Source organism: Acanthopagrus latus, chromosome 16 (assembly GCF_904848185.1).
Source record: "Acanthopagrus latus isolate v.2019 chromosome 16, fAcaLat1.1, whole genome shotgun sequence".
Taxonomy (NCBI): domain Eukaryota; kingdom Metazoa; phylum Chordata; class Actinopteri; order Spariformes; family Sparidae; genus Acanthopagrus; species Acanthopagrus latus.
Genome location: NC_051054.1, coordinates 8,973,539 through 8,999,712, shown reverse-complemented (window position 1 = coordinate 8,999,712; position 26,174 = coordinate 8,973,539). Strand labels below are relative to the sequence as shown.

The 26,174-nt window shown below is 41.5% G+C and overlaps 1 protein-coding gene across 1 annotated transcript; it reads right to left on the bottom strand.

Moving 5' to 3' along the window:
• Positions 1-889: 889 nt before the first annotated feature.
• Positions 890-25,644, bottom strand: ddhd1a (DDHD domain containing 1a). Its single transcript, XM_037071264.1, has 13 exons — positions 24,332-25,644; positions 22,249-22,425; positions 12,938-13,066; positions 11,592-11,739; positions 8,683-8,792; positions 7,808-7,914; positions 7,460-7,722; positions 6,507-6,582; positions 6,191-6,340; positions 5,861-5,925; positions 5,587-5,759; positions 4,844-5,041; positions 890-4,758 (listed from the first exon to the last, which is right to left on the bottom strand). Exons 1-13 carry the CDS (start codon positions 25,125-25,127, stop codon positions 4,571-4,573), a joined length of 2,580 nt encoding a protein of 859 aa, XP_036927159.1. The 5' UTR covers positions 25,128-25,644; the 3' UTR covers positions 890-4,570.
• Between the last annotated feature and the right edge of the window lie 530 nt (positions 25,645-26,174).

Below are 26,174 nucleotides of genomic sequence, written 5' to 3'. Positions count from 1 at the left end.
GACCCCCTCGTCGGTGTCTGGCACCCGACCCGTTGCCTTTTATAGGCTTTGTTTTAATTGCAGAGTAAACATTTGAGTCAGATGCAGAGCAGGAGATTCAGATAGGGAGGCTTGGCCGGCTCGGCCGCCACTGATGATGATAATGATGATGACGAGGGATGGAGGAGATGAAGGAGGAGGCATAGGGTTTGAGGATGCAAGGGGACAGCTTCAAGAGGTTTACACTGTCTGCATGGGTCACAGTTATAAAAAAAAAAAAAAAAGATATATTTTTTTTAGCAGTTTTGAATGTAGTTGGTTCAATATGTTAAAGTATTTTCTGCCCATTTGAACATAATTGATCAAGTCACACAAATCAAAAATGTCAAAATAGCTCAATTGAGTAACGGCAATGAATGGAAACAGGAAACCAGAAAGGGCACTGGACAACAGATGTCAGTGGGGGTCTTTGTTCCATTAACTATAGATGACTGACCTCTCCTGGCCAAACTGCAGAGCAGCAGGGCCCAATGCATTATTTATGACAATCACTGCTCCTAATCACTGCTCCCATGTGTGAGCCGTGCCTCTGCAGATGTTGCTTAACAGCATTAAAGCGCGAGTAACTCATGTGGAAGCCATGACCGCTCGAGGATCACAATGCTGCCCATTCACGATCTATAAGTCAGCTTTGTTGTTCACATCGGGGGGGCTTCTTTGGAAAGAATCTGATCTGAGTTTCAAACGAACAAGTAGCTCTATTGTCCTCCAAAGAAATTAGCCTGGAAATGAGCAATGAGACCATCTTCCTCTGGAAAATGTCCACCAACTCTCCTCCTACTCGATGGAAAAAAAAACAGATTCTGTGATTTTTTTGTGGGATGTGACAGATTAAGAAGAAGTAGTAGTCCTTGTATCCAAAAAAGAAACGCTTTTTAATAAAAGGAAATAAATACAGTGCTTTGGATGGCAGTTAGAATCCATTACAGGCATGGGTTATTGCACAGCTCTAAGAACAGACAAAAACACTTTTCCCAGACTTCCATTCAAAAGGTTACAGCAACAGTGGTGCTCCAACACAAATTGAACACATTTCATTCAATACGCATTTCTCTTTCTCACCCAGTGACTGATAACATATGGCTGCAGGCCCCTCGGGATTAACATTGGAACATTTTCAAAGACGCATACATGACAGCGATTCATTCTTTTACTTAACCCTCAAAGACCTAGAACAAGTTTTGGGGGCCACCTGACTCTCCTGTATTTGCCGTTTTTCATACCCCATTCGAGCAGTCAGCATCAAATGCCATAGGAGAGATTTAAGTGTCAGTCAGACAGATTTAGAATCCCAATTTTTCACATTTGCTTCATCTAACAGGAAAGAGAAAGGTCACTAAATAAACATGGAGGAACAAATGTAGCTCATCTGCAACCATTGCCTGTTGTACCAGAGGAAGAAACTACATGGGTTTTTTAGATCAATCAATGCAACAGATAATGGTTGTGTAAAAATGTTTACTATGCGGGCCCTGAATGCCCAAACAAGACAAAAAACCTCCTTTACACGAGTTTTTAAAGCACATGGATAGAATTAGCTGTTCAGAAGTTATTAATATTTCAGAACAATAGATATTTTTAGCCGCCAGCAGCCGTCTCGGTCTTTGAGGGTTAATAATGGCTTCAAAGTGGTGTCAACAACAGTGTTACGAAAACATGTAACAGCAGACGTTTCCCTGATGTTTATGGTTCCTTTAACAAGAAAAAATATATTGTAATCATTCAAAATGCTGTGCATTAAATGCTCATGTAGTCAAAAGTACAATGTATTTTGACCTTTTTCCTTCTTTTGTAGCAGGCAAAGTGAGTACAGTTGAAAATCTGTGCTTGAATCAAGAGAACGGAACAATGTCACATACAGCCAAATCACAGAGACTGGCAGGAACGTTGTTGTTATCACCGAGACGCTCCATTCACACTCCTACAATACTCGCTGTGTCTGAACCCGCGCTGTGTGACTTTAAGATGGAGAGGCAACAATGGAAATGTCCTTGTATTTTGCATTACATGTCTAAGGTCTATAAAGTAAACGTCATGCCTGCCGTCCAAGTAACATGTTAAAACTGCTCTCTGCATCTAATGCAAAACATGCTCAGCAAAAATCAAATCAAATCAACAATGGGCTTTTTTCTTAACAATTTCTGTGCAATCCATAGCTGATGAATGGGCAACATCCACCAAACATAGAAACACTTTCATATCCCTCTCCCTTATTTGTCCCTGCTTACTTCCTGGTCCCCTATCTGGGTTCAGAAAGTGGGCCTTTGCATAAGAACGTTTTAAACCCATTCCAGCCAGTGGTGGACCAATCAACAGCCCTTGATTGTGTGGAACAGTAAAGCAGCAGCTTGCACCACAGCAAATTAAAAATAAGCTTGTAGGTAACTAGAACATTGTAACAAGTAGGACACAGAGAAAATTTGACACTGACAAGAATCAAGTCTGTCATATGTAACTAACCACAGAAAAATCTGATTCCATTTCTCCATCCATCGCAAACGTCTTACAAATGACTTGAAATCCATAAACAATCATGTGTGGTTTTCTACTCAATAAAGACCACAAAGCAGTCTCTTAGATGTGTGTTGGCACTTTCTGCAACGTCTTCTCGTTCATTCAGTTTATGACTAAGTCCATGCAAAGTGAGTATGTTTTATAACTTCTGCTGGGTGTGTTTTTCTTTTCTTTCTTTCTTTTTTTTTCAAAAAGGACCACAATTGACAGGCATACGAGCCATCATCACTGGAGTCATTTTGTTTTTGTGAACTGCTCTGACAAAGCGAAGGCATGAGTCATGACAAGCAGCAAAAGTTATTATCAGTGAACAAAGTGTCTGATTTGCTGCTCCCGTTGTTCACGCTCGTTTTTGGAGTAAATTTGTCAATTTTGCCAAGGACACATCTAGCGTGAGAAAACACAAATTTAAGACTAAAGAAACCTTTTATCCCCCCCACATGGACAAAAAGGCAAGCTGACATATGCATTGCTCAAAAGGGGCGAAGTGAATTGGTCAGAAAAAAGGCAAACGAGATGCAATTAACTTTTTGTGTGCAATGCATCATAAATAAAAGGGCAGCTACTTGCACCTTTACCCGAGGGGCAATCTCTTTATCATAGCGCAGGAGTTAGCCTTAGCATTAGTAAAACCAAACAGCTAATAAGCGAGACATGTAAATGTTATTTGGCCGCAGGTTTGGATCCCATTTTCCCAACAATGAGATCTCAGTTTTCTGTCCACAAGAGCCTGGAAATTTCTAGGAAAAATATTTCTTTTTATCTTAAGAAAAAATACACCACTGATTTCCTCTAGATATCAATATAAAGATAGAGCACAGAAAACTCTCTCCATAACATGTCCTTAATATAGAAGCACGGAAATTAATTTGAAAGACGATGGTTGTTTCTGAGTGAGACCTCTTGCTCTTTTAAATGACATCACCAAGAGATTTATGACATAAACTGGATGCATGACTATACATGTCTTGCCCTTGTTAAAGAACATTTAAATGCATGTCATGATACATGTGGCTGTAAACCTGTGTGTTAATGTAACATTGAAACTGATGATGCAATGATCATCTGTAAGAGACATTTAGTTGATGGTGTAGAATATAAAAGTGGAATTTAGCTCATGTTTTCTTTTGGTGCATATCTATGTCAAGAGTCAAACAATGTTAAAAAGAGGCGAACATAAAAAAATAAATAGAGGAAGAAAACAAACTGAAAATAGCATGTTTGTTATGTCTGTCTTTGTACTTCCAAAACATTATTAAAGGGATAATGCCCTACATTTTTAAAGAAAAACTTAACAGAAATATTCTGCATGAATAATAATATTTGGCTAATTTTGAAAGGCATTGCATTTGCTTGTTAGCATTAAGTTTCTTTTTTGATGTAGTACTCTATTCTAAAGATAAAACCTCTGTTTTGTGACAATTATATTTCTCTCTCCTTGTAAAAAAAAAAAAAAAAACAGAACTCGAGGCCTCAGAGACGGAGGGTCAGGCAAGTGTGTCACAAGGCTCCAGAATGAGTTTGTTGGAGAGAGGCTGGATGCAAGCAGTGATCACTAGGAAAACGTTTGGACACTTTATCAACAGGCTGTTTTAGGTTCAAGACTTGGAGATGAAGTTAGAGTTCTCTTCCTCTGGGTGCAGCAAACTCCATGCATCCACCTCATTAGCATCATATTCTGTGTTTATATGTAGCTCGTGGTCATACTGGAAAAGGGTGCACCTCCTTAGGGGTTCCTTGTCCAACACTGTCACCCTTAGGGTGTGCAACTGTGTACAAACTACACAAAGAGAGACCAAAATGCACGTCTTGGAATTAGGTCAGTTGGTCACTACTTACTCCCAAGTTTTAAAAGAGCTGGATCACAGGGAGCTTCAGGTAAAGAGATAATTAGTGTATTTGAGAAGTTTTTGTGCGTGAAAAATAAATGTTTCTTCTTGTGTCTCATCAAGAAGATGACCCCTCAGGGATATAAGACACCATTCAAGTGTGAATGTGTTGTAACAAATGTGCTGCCTCAGTCCGGTTCTGGAGTATCTTCTGCCAAATCAGAGGGTGGCGTCTTCTGCTTGTATATGAAGGTCAACAGGAAAAGTGCAATGTCATGTGAGACCCAATAGCCTGTGTGTGAGGTCACTGCTGACCAATAACGACTCTCCACCAGACCCTCTCGGAGCTCAAAGTCGATGCGCCGCTCCAGTTCCACTGTAAGACACAAAAGGAGACATTATAATACCCTCACATGTGAGACTTGGCGTTGTTTAGTGTCGGATAGGTCACGTGAACTAACGCGAAGTGTCAGCAATGGGTGAGGTGGGCCGGGCCATGGTGGAGAGGCCGTATGCTGACTGGCTTTCTGTTCGCTTCTGCTCCTCTTCATCAGTGTTTGTCCCTCCGTCCAGTCCTAAAGACACTGAGGGCTGGCTGTTGGAGCGGGAGAAACGTGAGAAGAGGATGCCTCCAATGCCCTTCCCTATGCTCGCCGCTCCTACGTTGAGTGTGGATGGTGAGAGAGAGACAGAAAAAAGAGATATGTTGGATGGGATGAAAAGAATGAAATACTTGCTTTTGTTTCTTTTTTCAGTTCTTTAATTAAATGTATTACAGTACAACAAAGTGTATGAGCTCATTTTGCTTTCATCTGTCCACATGATGGCACTGTTGACATGTTGTTGCATCTCACATTACTACTAGATGATAGTTCACCTATGAAATATGACCAACTGCAGAGTCAAATTGATTTTGCTCAGCTCTCTCTCATATTATTTGCCAGTCTTAAAATCAGGAAAGTTGAATGCATTAGTATAGGTTTAGATTAAGGTAGCTCAGCTTTTAATGTCTTTTAACTTTAACTTGGCATTAACTTTAGTTGAGCATTACAGAAGAATATTACCCCCACCCCTCTTGACCTCAGATCCTTTTCACGGCAGAGGCCCATCCTCACACATTTGAGGGTAACCTTTTTGACATATTTCAACACCTTTATAGCTCTTCTGATCAACAACAAGTTTAGAAGTGATGGTAATAACCTACCTAGTATGCTGGCCTTGCCCAAACTGGTTATGGACTCTCCATAGTGTCTGCGGGGGAGGACAGGAGAAGTGCTGGGGCTGGGGATGCTCTCAGTGTCAGATGTTGGATCTTTGACTGGGTTTAGGAAGGTTGGTCGGATCTCATCATACGATGTGGGGTTAATGGCACTGCACCTGATAGATAAAACACCCCAAATATTCAGATTATACATACAAACTTTGTACAAACAAGAGATAACAATAAATGTCATAAGAGGTAAGATTTGTGTTCTTACCAGTGTATCTGAACAGGGGCAATATTGCTGTAATGTTTGAGGATGAGGGGTTCCAGTCTGTAGGCCTGAACAGAAAAATCAAACTACAAATCAATGACTGAACTTCTGCACATTTTTAATGTAAACATCTTGACTGAGTGAGTTACAAATCTGGTTTCTGTTAGCAGTCCACAGTGGAAAATGGCAGGTCCAGTAAAAACAGAACATTCCTGCTAATAAATCACACCCTAAATGTGTGTGGGCTAAAAAGAAAAGACAAAAAGATTTTGCTGTCATAACCCTAGTGAGAGAGAGCATCTGTAACATCTGGAGCGATAAAAGGGGACTGACCACAGGGTCTGTGGGGTGGAAGACATTGAAGAGCCTGCTGCAGATGGCGGTGGGAAGGATGTGGTCCTGATGGCAGCTGGTGCCGGGGCGTATCCCTCTCAGGGCCAAGAACACCGCCAGAGGAGAGCCCATGCAGAAGAAGTTTTCCACCTGAGAGAGAAATGGTGCAAAGATTGTTGAATATATCCCAAAAACTATTCGAGCACTACTGTTTGACCTTCTTAACAAATTTCCTTTCAACAAACTAACAGAAATCACAACTATCTATAGTTCTAAAGTAATGTCATGTAGTACATATTAACATAATGGATCTTACCTTAAATTTGAGGGCTGGGGGTGCTAAGGGTTTAGAGGCCTCCAGTGTGAGGAGTTGATTTTCCAGTTCTCTTAACCTGAAGCAGAAAAGGACATAATGTTCATCAAGGCATCTACAGGTATTAGACATAAAGGAAACTAGATTAAAATTATAAGATTAAGGAAATTAGTTAACACATGTGTGGCAATTAAGACATCAGAAATTCATATTTGAGCCTATTTAATTACATTAAAACTACATTTAAATGTTTTAATTTATCTTAGAACTGCATACATCCTGTTGATATACAAGCAAAAAACTTCATAACCTTCCTCTTCTAATTTCTCCTATGATCTATAGAAAATGTCCTCTGAGTGCATGTCCTTGAGCCATTCATACAACAATCTTACTACCGCTCACAAACAAGAGGCCACTGGAAAAAAACGTTGTTGATCTAAGGTAATGGTGCACACACTACACGGTAATGCTCACACAGGGCAATGGGTGATGCAGAAGAAATATATCAAAAGCCGTGTCCTTTCAATACCCTTCTGCTCACAAAGCAAACAGGAATCTCAACTTTGCCACCTGAAAATGAAACATGAGATGAGCAGCACACACTCTATTACGTGTGCTAAGAAGGGAGATAATTGCTAGGTATCGATATTGCAATAGAAGAAGAGAGTGGCTCCAAAGGTTTCAACAGCTTGTAATGTTTGCTCACATTAAGAATGCTGATGGTGAATTAAAAATGCGTCATAATGAGAGGAAACAAACATGAAGGCAGTTCATTGGTTAGTAGCAGAATACTAACCAAATTCACTACTGCCTCAAATGACTGTTAAAATGTGTTTTAATCAAAAGGTCTGTTTCGTGCCTCCCTCAGATCTTGGGCTCTTTCTCCATAATAATCTCTGCAGGATTCTTATGACACTCCCTGATGCCAAGTTAGAAGTCATTGAAGCAAGCTCTACCTCGTCCTCGTGACCCGCAGCTGCTCTAAAACGTGCCTCTCCTCATAGGACATCCAGCGCAGGTCCAGCTCCTCCTCCACAGCGTGATGCTCCTGCAGACAGAAGCGCACAGGATCCCATCCTGTCATGATGTCATAAGTGATGACGCAGCCGAGGGAGTGAGACACGATGGACACTTTGCCTCCCTTCTCCTCAAACTCAGGGTTCCGAGAGCAGAAAAGTGTGTACAGTCTGTTTAGCTCCTGGGTTAGGCCCTTGGTAATCTGGGGAGACAGGGAGTGTAGAGGTTTTACAGAGAAATGGCATCACAGTGAATTCCTCAGGTGTCTGGCAGCATTCGACACTCACCTCATCACGGTAAAGGGGGCTGTTGTAGTACATGATATCCATGGCACTGCTGTTGAGAAGATCTCTCAGTCCTCTCACTTTGTCCGGTGTTATTGAATCAACCGTATCTACAGACACAAAGCACCAATATCACAGTTTAATGACCACGCCCGTAGTCATACACTAAGTGGACACTTTATGAGTTACAACTAAAAAACCTGATGCAAACTAATGCAATAAAAGAGTCATAAACTCTACTTTACAAAGACAGCAACGTTCACTATTTATAGGCACTGTCAGAGATATTAATGAGCTTGACAACCTTACTTTCAGAGGTGTCTCTAATGTAACCTCGCACAGCAGATGAAGGTGTGAGATCATCTTAACAAGTAATCCTGTGAAACCATCTCGCTAAGCTTCAAACAATGCACTTATGTTTGAATCCCAGTGGTTTGGACCAATCAGTGTCCTATTAGGAATGATCGGCAGGAGAAGCAATTGAAAACAAAATGATGGCTCCTAAATCGGTCACTGTAGATGCTACAATAACATCACTTGTATCAGAACTGGGGAGTATTCTTTGTTGAAAAAGAATGGGACTGAAGGGTTTTCTACAGATGTATTTGCTCTTCTCTTGATTATTTTTGGTAACAATCTGCTTTCCCAACTGGCTCTGCTGGTAGCTCTTTCCTACAGTTGATCTGATTGGTTGACGTTAGCCCGTGACATGACAGACATGGTTCGTCTAGACACCAAGGGCAACTTTCCAGACGGTTGTGTGTAACAAACCATTACAAAACTGCCTTACAAAACAATGAGTGTGGAGAGCAGCATGTAATCGGTCTTAACTGTAATCACTGGGCAGATATAGACTAAGATACTAAGAAGATACTGACCTCCATCCAGTGCAAGTTTGGAGCGCCACTCGACAGGCAGGAACTCCACATGCTCGTCGTTGTGCTCCGCAAAGTGCTTCTCCTCCATCTTCCTCACACCCTCCCTCAGCCTGTACAGACACAATAAAGCCCATGGTGTTTAGTTCTGGGTGTATGTTAATTAATACGACCAAACTTTCAGCTACAAAGAGAGCGTACAAGTGCTTGATTTAGAAACAATGTCACCATCACATTGTCTGAACAGCAGTGTATGATAATGACATATACTGAATGGATGAGTAATTTCCTCTACGTGTATCTGGCCTTCCTAAAGACTGACTTGGGAGGCTGTGTTTGCACTTTAATGACTGTCGGGAAGAGAAGAGTGACGCCCCTTCTGCTGCTCACTGATGCAGCAGCTTCCCTCATGCAGCACACACAGAATGGCATCAAATTTACTTGTCCTATATGGGGCAGCATTAGCTCGCACGAAAAACACTAACTACACAAAGAGAGTGAGGTTGAGGTAGGGCGTTGACATGAGTAAATGGAGGCTGAGAGGGGCTTTTAGGTAGCTGGCCTGTAATGGGGCAGCTAATGCAGGTTTTGACTGGACTACCTGCAGGCTGGTGTGTCTGCAGGAGAACTTGAATGCTCAGAGGGTTGAACGCTACATTACAGAGCTGCATGTACACTGATTCCTTGGCTTTTAGTTTGGCATTAATTGGGCTGTGAGCTTTGACTTTGAGCTTTAGCTGAAGTAGGATTTAAAAAGACATTCTGTTTTTTTATTTAAAAGCATAATAAGTTCCTAAATCCCCCACAATTCCCTCTTTCAGTGCCACTGTTAACACCCTGAACTGAAATCAATCCACAATCTAACTAAAAACAAAACAAGGAACATGCTAGAAGTCTCAGCTTGATCTTTCCTCTCATTTGAGGAAAGCGTGTATGCTGTAATCCACAGGGAGCTGGTAGTGAGGCTTAAAGCTCTCTTGCAGCTTGACTTGGTCTACTTTACCTGCTTAGCCGGCCTAAGCTGCGGGCTGTTGCCAGACGATGACTTTGTGACACAGAGACACACATGGCTCTGGTCTGCACGCTCTGTACTACTGCCTGTAATGCTCATCGACTAGGGCCAGAGCAGCGGTGCCATTCAGGGTCATAAATATCTTTACACAGACCAGCACATGAAGACAAAAAGATGAAAAGTACTGTTTCTAGCTTAAGGTATAGGATTTTGGGGGGATTTAGGAGGATCGCATGGCAGAAATGAAATATAATATCCAGAGTTATGATTTAATTAGTGTGTAATTACCTGAAACTAATTGTTCTGCTTTGGTTTGCTTAGAATGAGTTCACCGTCTTGCAACAATGGACCTGGATACTGTGTCAGAGATGGGGCTCCATCCACACATTTGAAAAACTGCTCAGTGGCACATGAGGCCAAAAAAGTTTGACTTCCTGGGTGTAATATCACCCTAAACCTACACATTGTGTGGCTCTAAACTTCCCTTTTAGCCCTCTAATAACTGGAAAAGGAATAAACAAATAGATCCAATTTAATGGTACAGCCCTCCTAGACTTTCAGAATGTTATTAGACCAAATGGCTCAAATATTGATAGTGAAATTAGTCATTTCACAAGGTTAGTGATGCTCAAAATGATAATCCAGCATTTTACAGCCCTGTACATATCTTAAGCTTATGGGGGGAAAAAAACTACCAAAATAGTTTTGGACTAACGTGCATCTCATTGTAATTACGTGGTTTGACCAGTATATCTAATATGCTCAAAATGCAGCACTGTTCCTTGGGGCATGGATGCACCAATGTTTTGACAGTAGCTTAAAATGGACCAACCAAAGCATGGCTCTAGAGACAACCTTCTGTGTTCATCAGCCGATACACCAATGAGCTGCAGCTAGAGAAAACTTGCTTTGTCGGGTTTCTCTTTGCAACTTCCTCATTGTTACCTTTATACAAATATCTGCTAATGACTGTGTTTCTTATGAGAACATAAAGCCTTTAAAAGCAAAGGGAAGTTGATGGGCTTGTTAAAGAATCAGGTATCAAGCTACACTGACAGCTTTGGTTTTACGTGCCAAAACTGTGAGATATGCATCTCTGAAAGTTGTGCCAGCACCCTGACAGAGTGGGAGGAAATTGACTTTTGTTTATGCTGCTCAAACACAAGCTATATTTGGCACACATGAAAGTACAGGCTTGAAATGTGGATATGTTTTTTACAATAATTTGCTTGCATTTAATCTGGATTTTTACACATTAGGATGTAGTGTTTTTTGTTTCCTACAAATATTTTGCCTTATGTATTGTTGCAAATTTACCTCTGTATTTCCTTTTGTTGTAAAGGCTCAATGAATGCAATGCATCAGGAAAATATGTTTCCCTGTTCCCTTGAGTTTCAGATCATTGTTCTCTCTTCCCCAGCATACTGCAGGCAATTTTACACCACAAAGTATAAAGGCAAAGAACAGCAGGAGAAGACAAAGAGTGAGAAGGATTAAGGGAGGAGATGAGAACACCTCATAACTAGGTACCGGTATACATTTATCCAATCCACTGATTATCTGTAATTACAAGAACCTGTCTGACAGGTTCATATCTGAAACCCACTGTCAGCAAGCTTTGAAACAAGGCAAGAGACTCATAGAAAATGCCATTGCACTTCAAGGAACAACCATTTAAAGGAACAAGATATTATCACTCTGTTATGTATGTGTCCTTACAGACAAAAGTAAAAAGCAAAAGGATGGAAGAAGTGAGATGTCTTTGTAATAGCCACAGGAACGGCAGAATGATAAGTGTGAGACAGAAGAGAAAGTGAACAAACAAACTTCACATTATGGGAAGACAACATTTTATGCATACAAATGAAACCTCAACCAAATCATCATTTTAAAAACTCACATTCCAGTGTTTTTAATGATGCGTCCCTGGTCCATCTTCTGTCCAATCCCATGAACCACAAAGACAACATGTGTAGTCTGAGGAGGTCTGTCCTCAGGTGAGGCCTCCTCAACATAACCTCGATGCAGCCGTGTCCCACTGCTGGAGGCTAGAAGAGGACAGAATACAGGATTGGAGTATTACTTATTGTAGCTAGCTGTTTCTTTGTGATTTTTGTACAGTAAGAAAATGAATAAATAGTAATAAGCGCAAGAATTTAAGTATTTTCTGTGCTGTATTTTAAAATGTGTGCATTCCCACTACAAAGCTATAAATATCTCAGATATGTTGTTTAAGTAACGTGCTGTTCAGTCCAAAGAGGTTAGTGGGTGAGACATAAAGCCCTGCTGTGACTGTGGACCGAGTCTCTGAAGCTGTAATGTGCCTTCAGGGTTGAGTGTGTGTTCTAATTTAGAATCTGTAGTCTGGTCCAGTCATGCACTGTGCCGCAAGGTGATAGGAGCCAATGGACTCAGCCGCTGTCTGGATAACACTAAGGAGATTTCCCATCACTGAGCATCTGTGTGTCAGGGGAGATTGAAACAATCAGTGTGAACACCTCCTCTTATAATCTGCAAGCAGAAGATGAAAATGTACTGTAGCGCTGGGAAATCAGATTGGAATCATCCATACAGGTCAAACTCTTCAGTTACACTTGGGCCATTTTATTAAAGCTAGCCACTCAGAATGGCAGACGGACACTGCATGATTTTCTGGGCTAATCCAGTTAGCAGAATGAACTGTACCCAGCCATGTTTAAACTGTTTAATAATAGCAAGTGACTGTGCACTGAATGCAGCACTATCATTTGTGATGTGCAGGGAAGCAGTGTAGGTTTTTTAGCCATGCTAGGTCTATCGATGAGAATGTTGGTCAGTTGTTATGCATGGATTGCTATGAAATTTAGTATAGACACTCATAATCACCACAGGATGATGTGTACAAACTTTGGAGAGCCTCTGTTTAAAGGAGGCAATGTTTTCACCCAAGTCTGTTTGCTGGTTAGTTGGCTTGTCAACATGAATACATGACTACTGAATGGATTTCCTCGAAACCTGGAGGATGGTACTTAGCTAAGAATAGACCCCATTTAACCTTTTGTGCAGCTAGCTTAGAAGAAAAACATGAAGGACATACTTTACATCCATTATGTTTCACCATCCACTTGGTCTGTACAATAATGATTTAAGCCAGTTGTTCTAACAGTGGGTTTCAAATTGATTCAGTATTGATACTAGTGCAAATACATGTGCAAAGTATGATCATGGATCTGTTTGCCCTTATTTGACAGTGTGTACATTACAAACCTTTGGAGAAACCCAGTTTCTGGGTGACGGTGCGTGCAATTTTGGAAGTGGTGGCATCGCTGTAGAGGTATACTTCATCCACGCTATGCCAATCCACATGGGTCCGACTCAGCTTCAGACTGTGGATGGCTGTAGGAGGTCAGTGAGAGAGGAGTTAGTGAGCGAATGAATGGACAGAGCAAAGTGAGGAGGGCAGGTGGTGTGGCAGATTTTGCGAAGAGTAGGGAGAAGAAAATCAGGAAGGAGACGGTTCACCGACACAAAGGGTTGTGATTACACATTTCAAGGAAAGAACAGAGTGAGAGTGAGAGAGAGAGAGATTGACAAACACTGTAAGAATCATCCCAAATTGTGATCATCTTAAATGCAGTACAGAAAAGCCCTAGTCTAGGATCGATCTACTGGTATGCACACAGCTCAATCAAATGCACTCTGGAGCATTGATCTGCAGGAAAGAAAAACACATCAAACTATCGCACACCATGACTGCATATTTCAGCTCTTGCTTGTCTGTCCTGCTTGCACGTTATCATGGTGCAGCAAATTTACACTGCTGATTTCTAAATTAATCTTAATTTTTTCTCCATGTTGTTTCTGTATCACAGTGACAAGGGCAAGTAAGAGCAGAGGTATGACTAGAGAGGAGACAACGCTTTCTCCAGAAGCTTGAAGCAGTAAATGAAACTGGTTGACTTGAGAGTTATTTATGTCTCTGCGGCATGTCCTTTAAATGTACAGCACAGTCAAGTTCATCTGGATGAGATTGGTAGAGGACTTTGGCAGGGGTCCAGAGCACAGTCATGGCTCTTTGTACTGCTCTGAACCAATCTGGAGATTAAACCCATTTAAGGGTCAGGGTAAAGAAGTTGGAAAAATAAAGATGTTCCAGACTATCATTTTGTTTGCTTGACACTTGTAACAGCATAGTTCCACAAACAATGGAAACTACTAGAAGATGACATGTTTGACTATGCTGTTTCAAGAAGCAGTTGAGATCAAAAGACTTACTGAATGTCAAAAGGTTTCCTCTTGCCACTTCCCATGTAAGTTAATAAAACAAGACATATATCATGTGTGTTTGTGTGTCACATGGTGGAGTTTAGATGGGCCTCTGTGGCTGCCGGGCTGGCTAATTTCTTCATTGGACAAGCATGACCACTGGGTAATACAAGGCCAAGCAGCTGTAATACCTTAGCTGAGACCAGTTTGATTGAGGACAAAAAGGAATGGCTATCTCTACAGGAGACGGACACAGACAGAAGGGTCTGGAAGGAGAGTTTGTCAAGAGTAACATAAGTGTTGGAGTAAATGGCACAAGTTTAATGAGGAATAACAAAGTCTAGGATGTCATTTTTTCTAGTCAGATAAAAGAATAAAGCCCACGAGGAACTTGAGAAGATACAGTTGCAAACAGTTTCCTCTGTTGCATGTTTCAATTAATCTTTAAAGTTTCTCAAATAAAACCACTCAAAAGCAAAGACTTAACCCTCTACCACCATACAGAATATCACAAATCATCTAGTTTGACTTCATCTTGAACAGTCTAAAGTGGCCTCCTTTCCTCATCTAATTCATGGACTCAGAGGACAGTGGCAACTGCAATGAGACCTGCACACTGTTATCATACAAGGGTGGATGGAGCCACTTCAGACTGTTGAGCTTTATTTGTAGCAACTGTAAAACAGGAGTCCAGAAAGAACAGAAACTGTCAAATTTCTCAATTCAGCTGGCGTCATCAATATAAAATATAAGTTTGATGGTATTTAGATTAGAAGTGAGCATGTAGCCAGTCAGATGAAGTGGTGCTTGGGGGTTGTGCAAGGACATTTCCTGTTTTACAATGAAAGGCAATGCCTTGTGAAAGGAAGGGGATCAAAGTGTACAGAGGAGCTGGCAGTCAACCAGGAGAGGTTGAAGGGTTTACTGAGGCAGTTCTCTAAGACTGTTCGGGCGAATTACTGAGGGACACAACATGAAGGAGAGGGATAAAAAGTAAGGGATGAGGGGTAAAGAATGTGATCAGGAATTGGGTGAAAAAGAGGAAGAAAAACAACAAAATTGTGTGTGGGAGAGTTTGGGGAAGAGGATGGAAGCGGACAATTAAAAAGAAAAGACGCAAGACAAGAAAATAAATTAAGGAACTAATGTAGTGTGCAATGATGCTGGTCTAGGACTCTAAAGAACCTTTTCTTAGCTATAGCATGAAGGACATAAAAGCTACTTTCCCAGTAAGGCTTTATATTGAGATCCTTGTAATAAGCGTTAGTAGTTAGGTAATAATAAGTCCTTTATGATGCTTACTCACATGTTTATGCTTTAGTAAGATTATTTAAGTGTTTATGATGCATCGTAAACATGTTTAAAAGCTTAGTAAAGGATAACATTTACATAAAAGGTAGGTTAGTCAAACTCAATAAATACGTTTGTAGAGCAATTATAAACAATTATAATATTATTATATATATGGTTTTCATTGACAGTCTTAAAAAGGACTTTTGTAAGGCGGAATGGGACAAAAATGGGGTGTTGAACTAATGTAAATCAAAAGTGTACTACTTAATCACAACCCAGGTAGTAAAATCAAAGGTCTTTTTTTTAGATCTATGTAGGCTTGGATTTACTATGGGTGTACACTTCTTTGCTCAGCATTATTAATGAGGGTCGATACACTCAAAACTAGGACAGTGATGGACCTCTAAGAGGGCGACTCTCCGCACTATGTTAGGGAGCTATAGTAAAAGGCCCACAATAGCTCCTCTGTTCAGCTCATCACTTGTGCTTGGCTCTCAACAGAGAGCTTTGTTCACTGCCCTTAGAGCGAGAGCTGGTGGTTCATTAATGATGGTCATACTGCCAGAAGGGATGAGAGAGAGAAAGCAACGAGAAAGAAAGTTGGAGACGGGGCTGGAGAGATAAAAAGGGGGAAGAGAAGGGTGGCTTTTTGAGGACCAGTTTATTTATTTCACATCCACTGGTATAAGGGGTCCTGCCCCGGTAGTGTCTACTCACTATTCCAACAAGGAGATGAGAGACAGATGCAAAGATTTCCTCAAAAAGCAGCAACAGCAGAAGTACCAAACTCTGGGTCACAGCACAAAGGAAGGAGTTCTAGCAACTAGGCCCAGTTAAGGCTGCAATGGAGAACTGGAAGAGCAGCCAAATCCATTTAAATACAACCATTTCTAACTGAGCCTAGGTCTAGTTCTAAATATTAAGTTTGAACAACATCTGAACCACAACAGAAAGGAAAAGCTAGCTCCATAAGGACCTAGGTTCTACTAGGAGAGGATACAAGCTAGCAGCATCTAGTACAGCAGAAATAAAAAAAAAAAGAATGTGGCATTTTACAGTACCTTGGCAGCGTTTGCGCTTGTGACATGTAGTTTTAGCACTCGTCTGATATCCACTCCATTTGAACAGAAAAGGGAGGTAGAAAGGGGGCAGGTGGGAGAGAACTAACAACCAAGAGAGAGTGAGTAATGGCCATTACCCTGGTGTCAGTCACACAGGCTACCGCTGTCATCACTCTTTAACAGGCCAATCTATCAAGCAGCGCTGCTATCAGGTTACCACTTCAAGGCCCTGGACACAGAGCCTGTACTGGTCACTGACAGGACGTGGTGGTTAAGTAACAGGCCAGTGTACATGTAGACCTACAGCTCAAAATGCAGCGCTGCTTGACATATGCCTAAGATGACTGCGATAGCCTCTGTTTTACACTCATTACAGAAATCTGTAAGTAAAAAAGTAAAGCACTTCTTAGAAGACTTTTGTGTGTGTGTGTGTGTGTGTGTGTAATACACTGCTACTCTAACAGACAGAATAAGGGGAAAACATTCTGCTTGTTAAACCTTCAATATGGTAGGCAGAACTCTTTTTCCACATAATACGTGACTGAAATACGAAGAAAATAATACAAACTATTAGTGTATTTTACATGACATTAAAGAGTAATTTCTGTATTCCTAAACCTGGGCCCTATATTTGCATGTTTTTGGATGCAAACAATTCAGATGTACAAAGAACTTTAGAATTGATCCAGCAGATTGCCTAAATGACAGCCGTGACATGGCTACAGTGTAAGCCTTTAGGGCAACTCAGACAGTAAAAGTTAAGTACACTAAAGGGGCGTCTTTTGCCAATGACAGGCTAAGTCTCTGACAACATTACGAAACTATTTCTGCCAAGACATTCTTTTCTTGATAATTTAAGAGATCATTTTTCAACCAGAAACACACCTCACTTCAGGAGAAGTCACGCTCTGAATTCTCACGAGGTGGAAATGTGAGGCAGGGTTGGAGAGGGAAGTTTGGAGTTTATGTAGAGGAAGTCCAAGCAAGAAGTATTGGCTAATAATTCAACTGATTGTTTCTGGTTACAAAAAGGATCTTGTCATCCAACACACATCTATTTCTGCAGGACGTGTTCCCATAATGTTGTCAAATACTTACAATCACAAGATCAGCCGGTCAGTGGCTAAAACAAGCACTTTAGTGGATGTAACTTTGACAGTCTGAGATGGCCATCACAGACATGTTGTAGCCATCAGCAAAGGACCCATTCCAAACAGGTATTATCATTTACACACCAAAACATATAAATGTAGGGCCAAAACACCCAACACTCCTCTGTGACCAGAAATTAGTGAACATATTATGACTGCAAAGAAGTGAAACACAAAAAACAAACACCACAAAGTGTAAAGTTTCCTGGAAGCATGTAAGGTAGTATTACTTAGTGTCAATAAAAAGTGTAATAAATATTTTGTATATTATAAATGTTTTATAGAATTCCACCGATAGTGGGAGGAACATACTGTCTACAAGAACACAAAGATCTGTAAGAATATTTTACTACTCTTACTCAGAGCTGTACAAATGAAAAATATGATATGCAGTGTAATTCTAAACAACGTTCCACATTATATCAATTTACTGTAGCTTAATAAAAGGAATAAACACGTAATTGTGCTTTCATGTTCAAGTAACTGGAGTAATCATTTAAAAGTGATACAATCGCAGCTTGTCATTATATTAACACAGTTTTAATCTTGCTTCAATTAGCCGGACTAAACAATGTTCAAATCCTACACTGACAAGATGACGTGTTTTTCACATTGACAGTAATAACTTGATTGTGTTATGAGGTTTGATGGCTCCCACATCAAATTTTATAATCCACTTATCCAAAAAATGAGATCGTTGCAGCTGCTTTTCTTTCAATCAAATCAGTCAATCGGTGGTAAATAGACATCTTGATCAGACATGTAAAAAGACCTTTCTGCATTTGTTAATCAAATAGGCGAAGTCCACAAGTCTTAGCTCAGCTCTGACTTAATCATTCCTTCCGTGATAACACAGACATCAGACTTGCAAATGTCAGCGGTGTCTCTTAGCAGAGGAGGGGGAGAAACCTGCTGAGTGCACAGGAAGTTTGTTTGCTGTAAAAGCTATTAGCCAAGTCCATCTGGACATTACAGCGCATATAGATCCATTCATAAATAGGTGTTCCCTAATGACTTGAATGTCTACTTTAAACAGAATCCTTATAAGGACGTACTGAGGATCAGTTGATGTGTGATAGTTTGCAGTTTATGACCATCCTTGGGGTTAAGATCACACTGCATGACTTGTGGTCAATTGAAGGCATGACTGTACCGTCAACTTTAAGTTCCAGGTCAGACCAAACAAATCTAGGGATTGTCTTCACAATGAGAAGCAGGTTTAGACAAACTCAAGCCAATTAAGGGTGAAAGATTCGACACACCTGATGATTTCAAACAAACATATGCTGTTTTAAATACCACCCACGATCAAGTCTAACATCACGCAAGAAATAAAAGATACAACATAAGAGCTTATTATTAGATGAGCAATTTCTGGTTCTTCAAAGCTCCGTCTTCCAAGCCTCAGTGCTGGGTAAAAAAATATGCAGCTGAATATGTAGCATACATAAACCACTGTGTGGGCCTTTATACCTCCGAAATACCAAACATGTTATGCTGACAGATGACACAGTGCCCAGCCTGCTGGCTTTATTTTTCCTTGACGTCTGTGATGCCTGACAGACTGGGACACACCCAGTAAAGCCACACACCTTACAGTCTTCACCACAGGCTTTCTGCTCTTTACAAATACGCAAACAAATCAGGGAAGCTTAAAGTGAGTAGACGGGATCCTCTAATTCAATAAAAGTTCTCTGATAATTGCACATGACATTTTCCTAAGTACGGCTTCAGCATCTGACAGTGTCACCATGCTATTAAAAAAAAAATATCTTGTGATCAAATTTGGCCCATTGAAAGATGCGGATTAAGACAGTTTATAGGATCAATCAACTGTGATGCCCTTGGGGCAATTTCAGCGTCAATAACTGATATAAGAGCTGCCCTGATACCACAAGTTCATAATCAAACATCTGCAGCCACTATTAAAAAAGTTACAAACACAAAACAATTCATTAGGGATGATGAATTTGTGTATTAAGTTAATTGAAGAAAACTGTAGAAGAGTAGAACCACAAATGTTGATTAGAGAAGCTCTTTCTAACACAAACATTTGTGAATTTATTATTTCACAAAAGCCATTAAATCATCCTTTTTTCTTTTGATAATGTGAACGAACAACTGTGAAAACTACCACTGTTCATATGTGACTAAAATACTAAGACTGATCTTCTTTAAAAGATTTCTTTAGCAGAACAGACTGGATAAGCAATGTTACTGATTTTGCCTGTATGATTCCTGAAGAATAAGGAGAAAAGCAGATATGGATCATGAAGGAACAGGACATTATGTACATTTTGTCCTGCCCACACTGTGATGTTATCACTGGATGCTATGCCTGCATAGATAGCACGCTAGTATGTCTACCATATGTCCCGTGCTTTGCTACCCTTTAGTTTCAGCTAGCTAGTCAGGCACAAGGAGAAAGAAGAGACAGGGAGGGGGAGATAGCAGGAGAAATGTGTGTACTGCAGTAATGTCAGGGCGCACGCAGCTCACTGGCTTCATGATCCATTTATCTATTGTAATGCAGTTCAAGGTAGACGACTTATAGCTTCTAGTGCTTAGGATTATTGCTGCCAAGATGAAACACGCTACTCTAAAGGCCCCCTGTAATAAAGACTGAAACAGGGCGAATTAACGTGATCTATCACTCGCTTTGCTTTAACGCGCTGCTAAATATAGGAGTGCAAAACAATCTGCCAGCAAAGACAGCAGGAGGGTTTCAAGCAGATGCTCGATAATATTTCTAAGTTCCATGCATTAAACGAACATGTAAAAATATCACTGTAATCCCATACATTGTAAGGGTATGTACATATTTGTATGGGGAGGATGTGGCTCAGTAGGTAGAGTGGTTGCTAATCGGAAAGGTCAGTGTTTCAGTGCATGGCTTCTGTAGACTACATGTCTGAGTGTCCTTGGGGTTATCAGTATGTGAGAGTGCATGGTAGCATTTGCCATCAGTGTATGAATGATTGTCTGAATGGGAAAATGTTGTCTTGTGTTGTAAAGCGCATGGAGTGGTTAGTAAGACTGGAAAGCATTCTATAAATGCAGTCAATTCACATACTTCTCCCTACATTATAGAATCATGAGGCACTATTCAACTTTGCTGGTCACGCACAGGAAAAGCTAAGGTCATATGATATATATGTCGTGCAGCGGAGAGGGGCCTCCTACCAATTTGCCCTTGTGCTATAATTCACACACCTGGCTGCAGATAATCTAACTGTGATCCCTCTGTCCTCTGTGACTGTTTATATACCCTCTTCCATGTACAGACCATTTAGTGCCGGTGTGTACATGTACACGAATGCTTACTGACAAGGAGAGACCTCTCAGTTTTGTCTCAAAACTACGATGCACTTCAGGTAGAGTTCGGGTAGCAATGAGCATATAATAAAAGGGACAATGCAAACAGGATTCAACTTCTTACTATGCTCTTTAGATGCATTTATTTACAGGCCTTAATCTATTCTGAGTTTCCTGACATGTCATTGCAGAAAAATCTAATTTACAATTTAGAGAATTTCTTCACACCCACAGCAATCCATTTATATTGTTACTCTGTTTACCTAACCAGCTGTTCACAATAACTTTGACTGTTTTATGATCACAGTTATTTAGTGTTCACTCATTTTGATGCAAGGAGACAACAGACACATGACAAAGGCACTGTTTCATTTCAAATTCTGGTTTAGGCAACGTGGGTGATTGTGTCAATGAAACACCAGATTAAAGCCAAGCATTTTTAAGACGTTCCAGACTACCCTGTTAATAGCAAGTTAACCGTGATTAACAGTCCTTTATGCTGATATTATTCAGATTCAACTAATCAGGGTTACAGGAACTAAAATTATTTGATCAATCACTGTGGTTCATTGATTTATATGGAAGATTTACATATTTTGCATAATGTTCCAGATTGGCCTGGTGATGTTTTGATGCATGTTTCTGTGTCTCTTACACTTTTATTTACTCCGTTTTTATAATGCAGACTAAATATTTTCTCTTTTAACTGCATCTTTTTCCCCTCTGTGCTCCTTTTCTATTTATCTGCCACATTCACACACCCACACATTCATCACCAGTGAAGGTCCTGTGGATCTGGCTGCCTTAAGGAGACTGCTAAATCAAAGGACCTCTTTCTTATTGCCTTTCACAGCTAAAGTGTACTACATTTCGCCTGTGCCAGCTCCCTGCGAGACAGAGACGTGCCAGAATGTACGAGCTGCACCTGCTTTACATTGGGAGCGTGACACGACAAAAACCGACGCTCAAGTGAATGGAAGCACCTGCGTCATTCATTTCTCTTGACCGTGCATCGATACTAAAGCGGGCAGGGCTGTCACATCATTCACCGTTTATGACTGCACAATGCTTTTCTTCTAGCTTTATACTGAAGGCCATGACTTTACTTTTAAATGGAATTTATGGCAAATAACACCTATGGGAGCATTTCAATTCCTCGGTTCCCTCACACAGCACTATAAAAGGTGCTCTTTTACAAGATGCTGCCTGCCTGGGATAAAAAAATGCGGCAGAGTTGGTGAATGCAGCAGTGATGAAGTCTTCATTTTTTGTGTTTTGTTGAATGAGCAATAATGTTTTAGCCTTTTGTTTAAATTCCCACACAAAAATTAAATAATAAATAACTAAGTTTATTCTTTCTGATTTTAGTTACCAGAACAGATATGTCAGTGGTGATACAGTTTGAATCCTTTTCTAGATATGGAGTCATTCCTAAAATAATACTAAAAACATTACCCTTACTCTTCTGCTCTCCCCTTTCCTGTTCTCTCACCATCTTTGCTGTCGACGGTCTTGACCACCAAATCCGTCTCGAAGGTGTCCTGCATTTGTTGCCCACGGAAATGGTTCAGGTGCTCCTGCTCGATGAGGTCGCTCTCCTCTTCCTCTAACGGGAGCCAGGTACCATCGATAAACCACTGGCCTCTCATGACTGGAATATGATCTTGTTCTGTGGGACAAAAAAACGATAACATGGATTAACATACAAAACAGTGACTTCAGTGTGGGGACTTTTTGGGGAAAAAAAAAATGTTACGCGGCTGTTTATTCTATAAGTGGGTACTCATTTATGCCGCACATACAGTGTCTGGATGAAATCTATTTCTTGTACCACTAATCTAAAGACGGTAGTGAGATGCCAAGATATGAAGCAATGTGCCAACAACAACAGCAGGGAAGTAAACAAGCTAGCTAGTAAACATGGATATAAGAAATGTAGATTCAATACACTTTAAAACATGAGTTTTGCAAATGTCTCATATAAGGTAGGACTTGAGGATACACGCAATTAAAGATGGAGCAATAAAAGAATTTTATGTGAATCACAATAAAAAAACACTGTCATTGAGTTCAGCTTGGTGAATTTTATTACAGGGATAATAAAAGAACTGAGATGATCGTGAATATCCTCATGTCCGTGACTTGAAATAGAGGTCTAGCTCGCTGATGTACAGTCCTGTATTTGTTTCCTGATTTATTTTTAATTTGCCTGTCATCGTGGCTGTAGGCAGGGGCTGCACATTGTATCCCCCTCGCATGAGTGATACAATAGTCACTCTTTAGTAGTGCATCACTTACTTTTCCAGAATGAGTTTTGGCCTACTTAAATACTGAATTCCATTTCACTCAACAATTCTGGCAAAATCCAGGAGGGCCAAGTCTCAGAGGCTTATGGAGCGAGGCCAGTTTTGATTACAGTCTTGAGTGAAATTATTAACTGAATCTCTGGTGGTGAATAAGATTGTACTGGCGGTTTTTAGTCTAGGAATACTTTCTGTACAGAGTGAGACTGCTCATCTGGACAAATACAAAAGACACGTGAGCATTTTCTTATCTACAGCCATAGAGGCCCACCATGACGCTGAGATAGACACACAGGACAGACACACTGATAGAGCTTCACAGTAGGTACTCTTTACTCATTTGTTAAGGTCTGTTTGGTGAAGATAAGTCATGTTATGGGAGGAAAAGGGACCTTTTCACTGTGTTTGCTGTATGCACATATTCAAACATACAGCTACTACGAATTCATGCCAAAGCACGGACCAAATCCTTAATTTCTTTTGTATTTCAAGAAGTTTTACTCCCTGGATTACAGTATATAAACATCTCTCCTCGCCACATCTCCCATTACAAGTACTGGCCTCTCTCTCTCCTCTTTTGCAAACAATCTCTTCTTGTATTAGTTTCCATCTCCCATGCAGTGCACCAGGGTCTTCAGTGTTAACACAACACTACGTATATGCCGAGCTGTGAAGGCACGGTGAGGGCCTGAGCTGACTACAAAGGACTTTGTACATCCACAGCGTGAATGTTCGAGCTAAGAACTGCTTCTTGGGATGTCAGTGTGTGTTAACCTTCAAAAGAACCAGCTACGCATGAACCCATTCATGGAGGTCAGCTTTCTGAGGCTTCTATAGCGACCGCCTTCATTTGTCCACTGCTCCATTCCTGGAAATATCCATGAATTAGTTAGCACACATCGGCTCAGGCCAACACTGACTGACTGACTGACTTCCTGGGTTGTTTGAGATGGCCAGAGAAGAGGAAGTAATTACTTAGCATGTGAGAGAAACTGCAAAAACAATGCAGCAGTCAGCAAGAAAAGATGAGTGGAATGATTAATGAGCTGCTAGTTTGTTTGACTTGTGAGGGGCTGTGGGTCATTATCTGCATGCTGCCAGCCATAATGCTGCAGAATATAAAGAATATATGAGGTGGAGGAATTATTGCATATAGATATGCACTCAGTGATGCAGCCAGTGAGTGAAGCAACACCACTTGTGACTGATGCAAAGCAATAATAATATATAAAGCTTTATAGACACTGATCACCTGATTTTTATGATACTCACGCTTCCAGTAAACAGGACTGCATTCCCTTTCTTTAACATGCACTTCATAGAGCCCTCCCCGCACACAGACAGGCTCAACGTTGATTTCAATGCTGTCAGGGTCCCTCTCATCCGAAGACACGGTGGATGTGTCCAGCGAGCCCCGGCCTCCGTGCACACTGCTGGTCCTCGTCTCCACCGGCACCGCGCCGTTCAGCCCTCTGCTCTCCACGCCGTTATTGCCGCCGCACTCCTCCTCCACCTCACCGCCACACTGGGAGCCTGACCCACCGGGGTTCAACTCACAGTACTTCCTAAACATAAGCTCGATCTTAAGCGAGTCATGCCCGAGAAAGGGCTTCCAGGTCTTCTTGTCCTCCTTGTAAAACCACCGCACCTCCTCCGGACCGAGCTCCGTGACCACCTCGCTGAAGCGGTGCCTGGAGCTGTTGGACCGCGACCTCTTCCTCCTCTCGAACAACGGACCCGCGTTGTTCGCGTCGGTGTCGCTGTACTCCGGGGAACCGCTGTCGAGGTAGGCTGCCGGGGGGGTCAGGTCGAACAGCAGTCCGCTCTGAGCGCCGTGGTGCCTGGCGTGGAGGAGCGGCAGGTGTCCGTCCAGTCCCGGCTGGACCGAGGACATCCCCGCCTGCATCGCCTCGTCCATGGGGCTCATCTCGTGACAGCACGGGAACACATCGCTTCCCAGCGCCCACTCCTTGTTGTTGTTGGCCGCGTCGACGCTGACCGGCGAACCTTTAGCGTCCAGCGACGAGCTCAGTGTGGAGGTCTTGGCTGTAAAACGGTAACTGCTCATAACTATCCAAGCCACTCAACCTCGCCACCTCCTCCGCCTGTCACCTCACCTGAGGGACGCTCTTAACATGTTTTTTTCTTTTAAATACACCAACGAGTGCTTAAAAACGACACATTAAAAGCACATTAAAGACGAGCTCACGCCGCATTTCCTTCCGTTCGGTGCGGCTTCATCTGCTTTGCTAGCCTAAGCTAACGATGCCGGTTGGTTCCAACGGTCCGATGCTAGCTTATTAGCAAGTATGCAACGTTGCAACACCGGAAAACCTGTTCACCTTCCTCCTCCACCTCTAACTGACATAAACCCGAGTCAGACTACTCCCCTGTCAGCGAGTCGCTTCGGTCCAGCTCGATGGGGAGCAACGTTACAGCCACCGAACTGAGAGTGTTCCAGGTCTCTATGGGCATTTTCTGATTCATTCGTTGTCCAAACAAACCTCGCAAACGGAGACGGACTGAGCACCGCGGCGTGTGCATGCGTGTTGTGCGGCTTGACAGCTGACGCACAGGTCACGGGTTTCACTCATGAACGCGCACGTAGAAACTGCATGACGACATTTGTTGTTCTATCCCCCCCTCTCGTAAAAAAATGTGTGCGTCCCATTTGCGCACTAGATGGAGACAGACGCCAATTAATGGACATCTGCCCTCAGAGCATGCAATGAACTGATCTGACACTAGAGTGCAGCAGAGGCCTACTCATTGTAATGCAACATCCCAGCTGTTCTGCCTCTTTTAGAGGTGTTAGTGATTTACTTAAACTGCTGTAAACTTTCTTGTCACAGGAGCGGACCAAATGACAGGATCGCCCCAGTGCAGCATCACTGCAAACTTTCTGAGACACAAAAAGCCAAACGGACACATATCTGATGCGGCAAACTCCTGCATATAGACTATATTCTCTGTAGAAATATTCTTAATTTATGACTAAATCTGCAATCAGTTGCAATATAGATAGATACGGTCATCTCAAAGCAAGTAGCCACAAATTAATCGCCTCACATATTCAGTTGACTGATGTCACTGAACTCAAGAATCTATCTGTGAT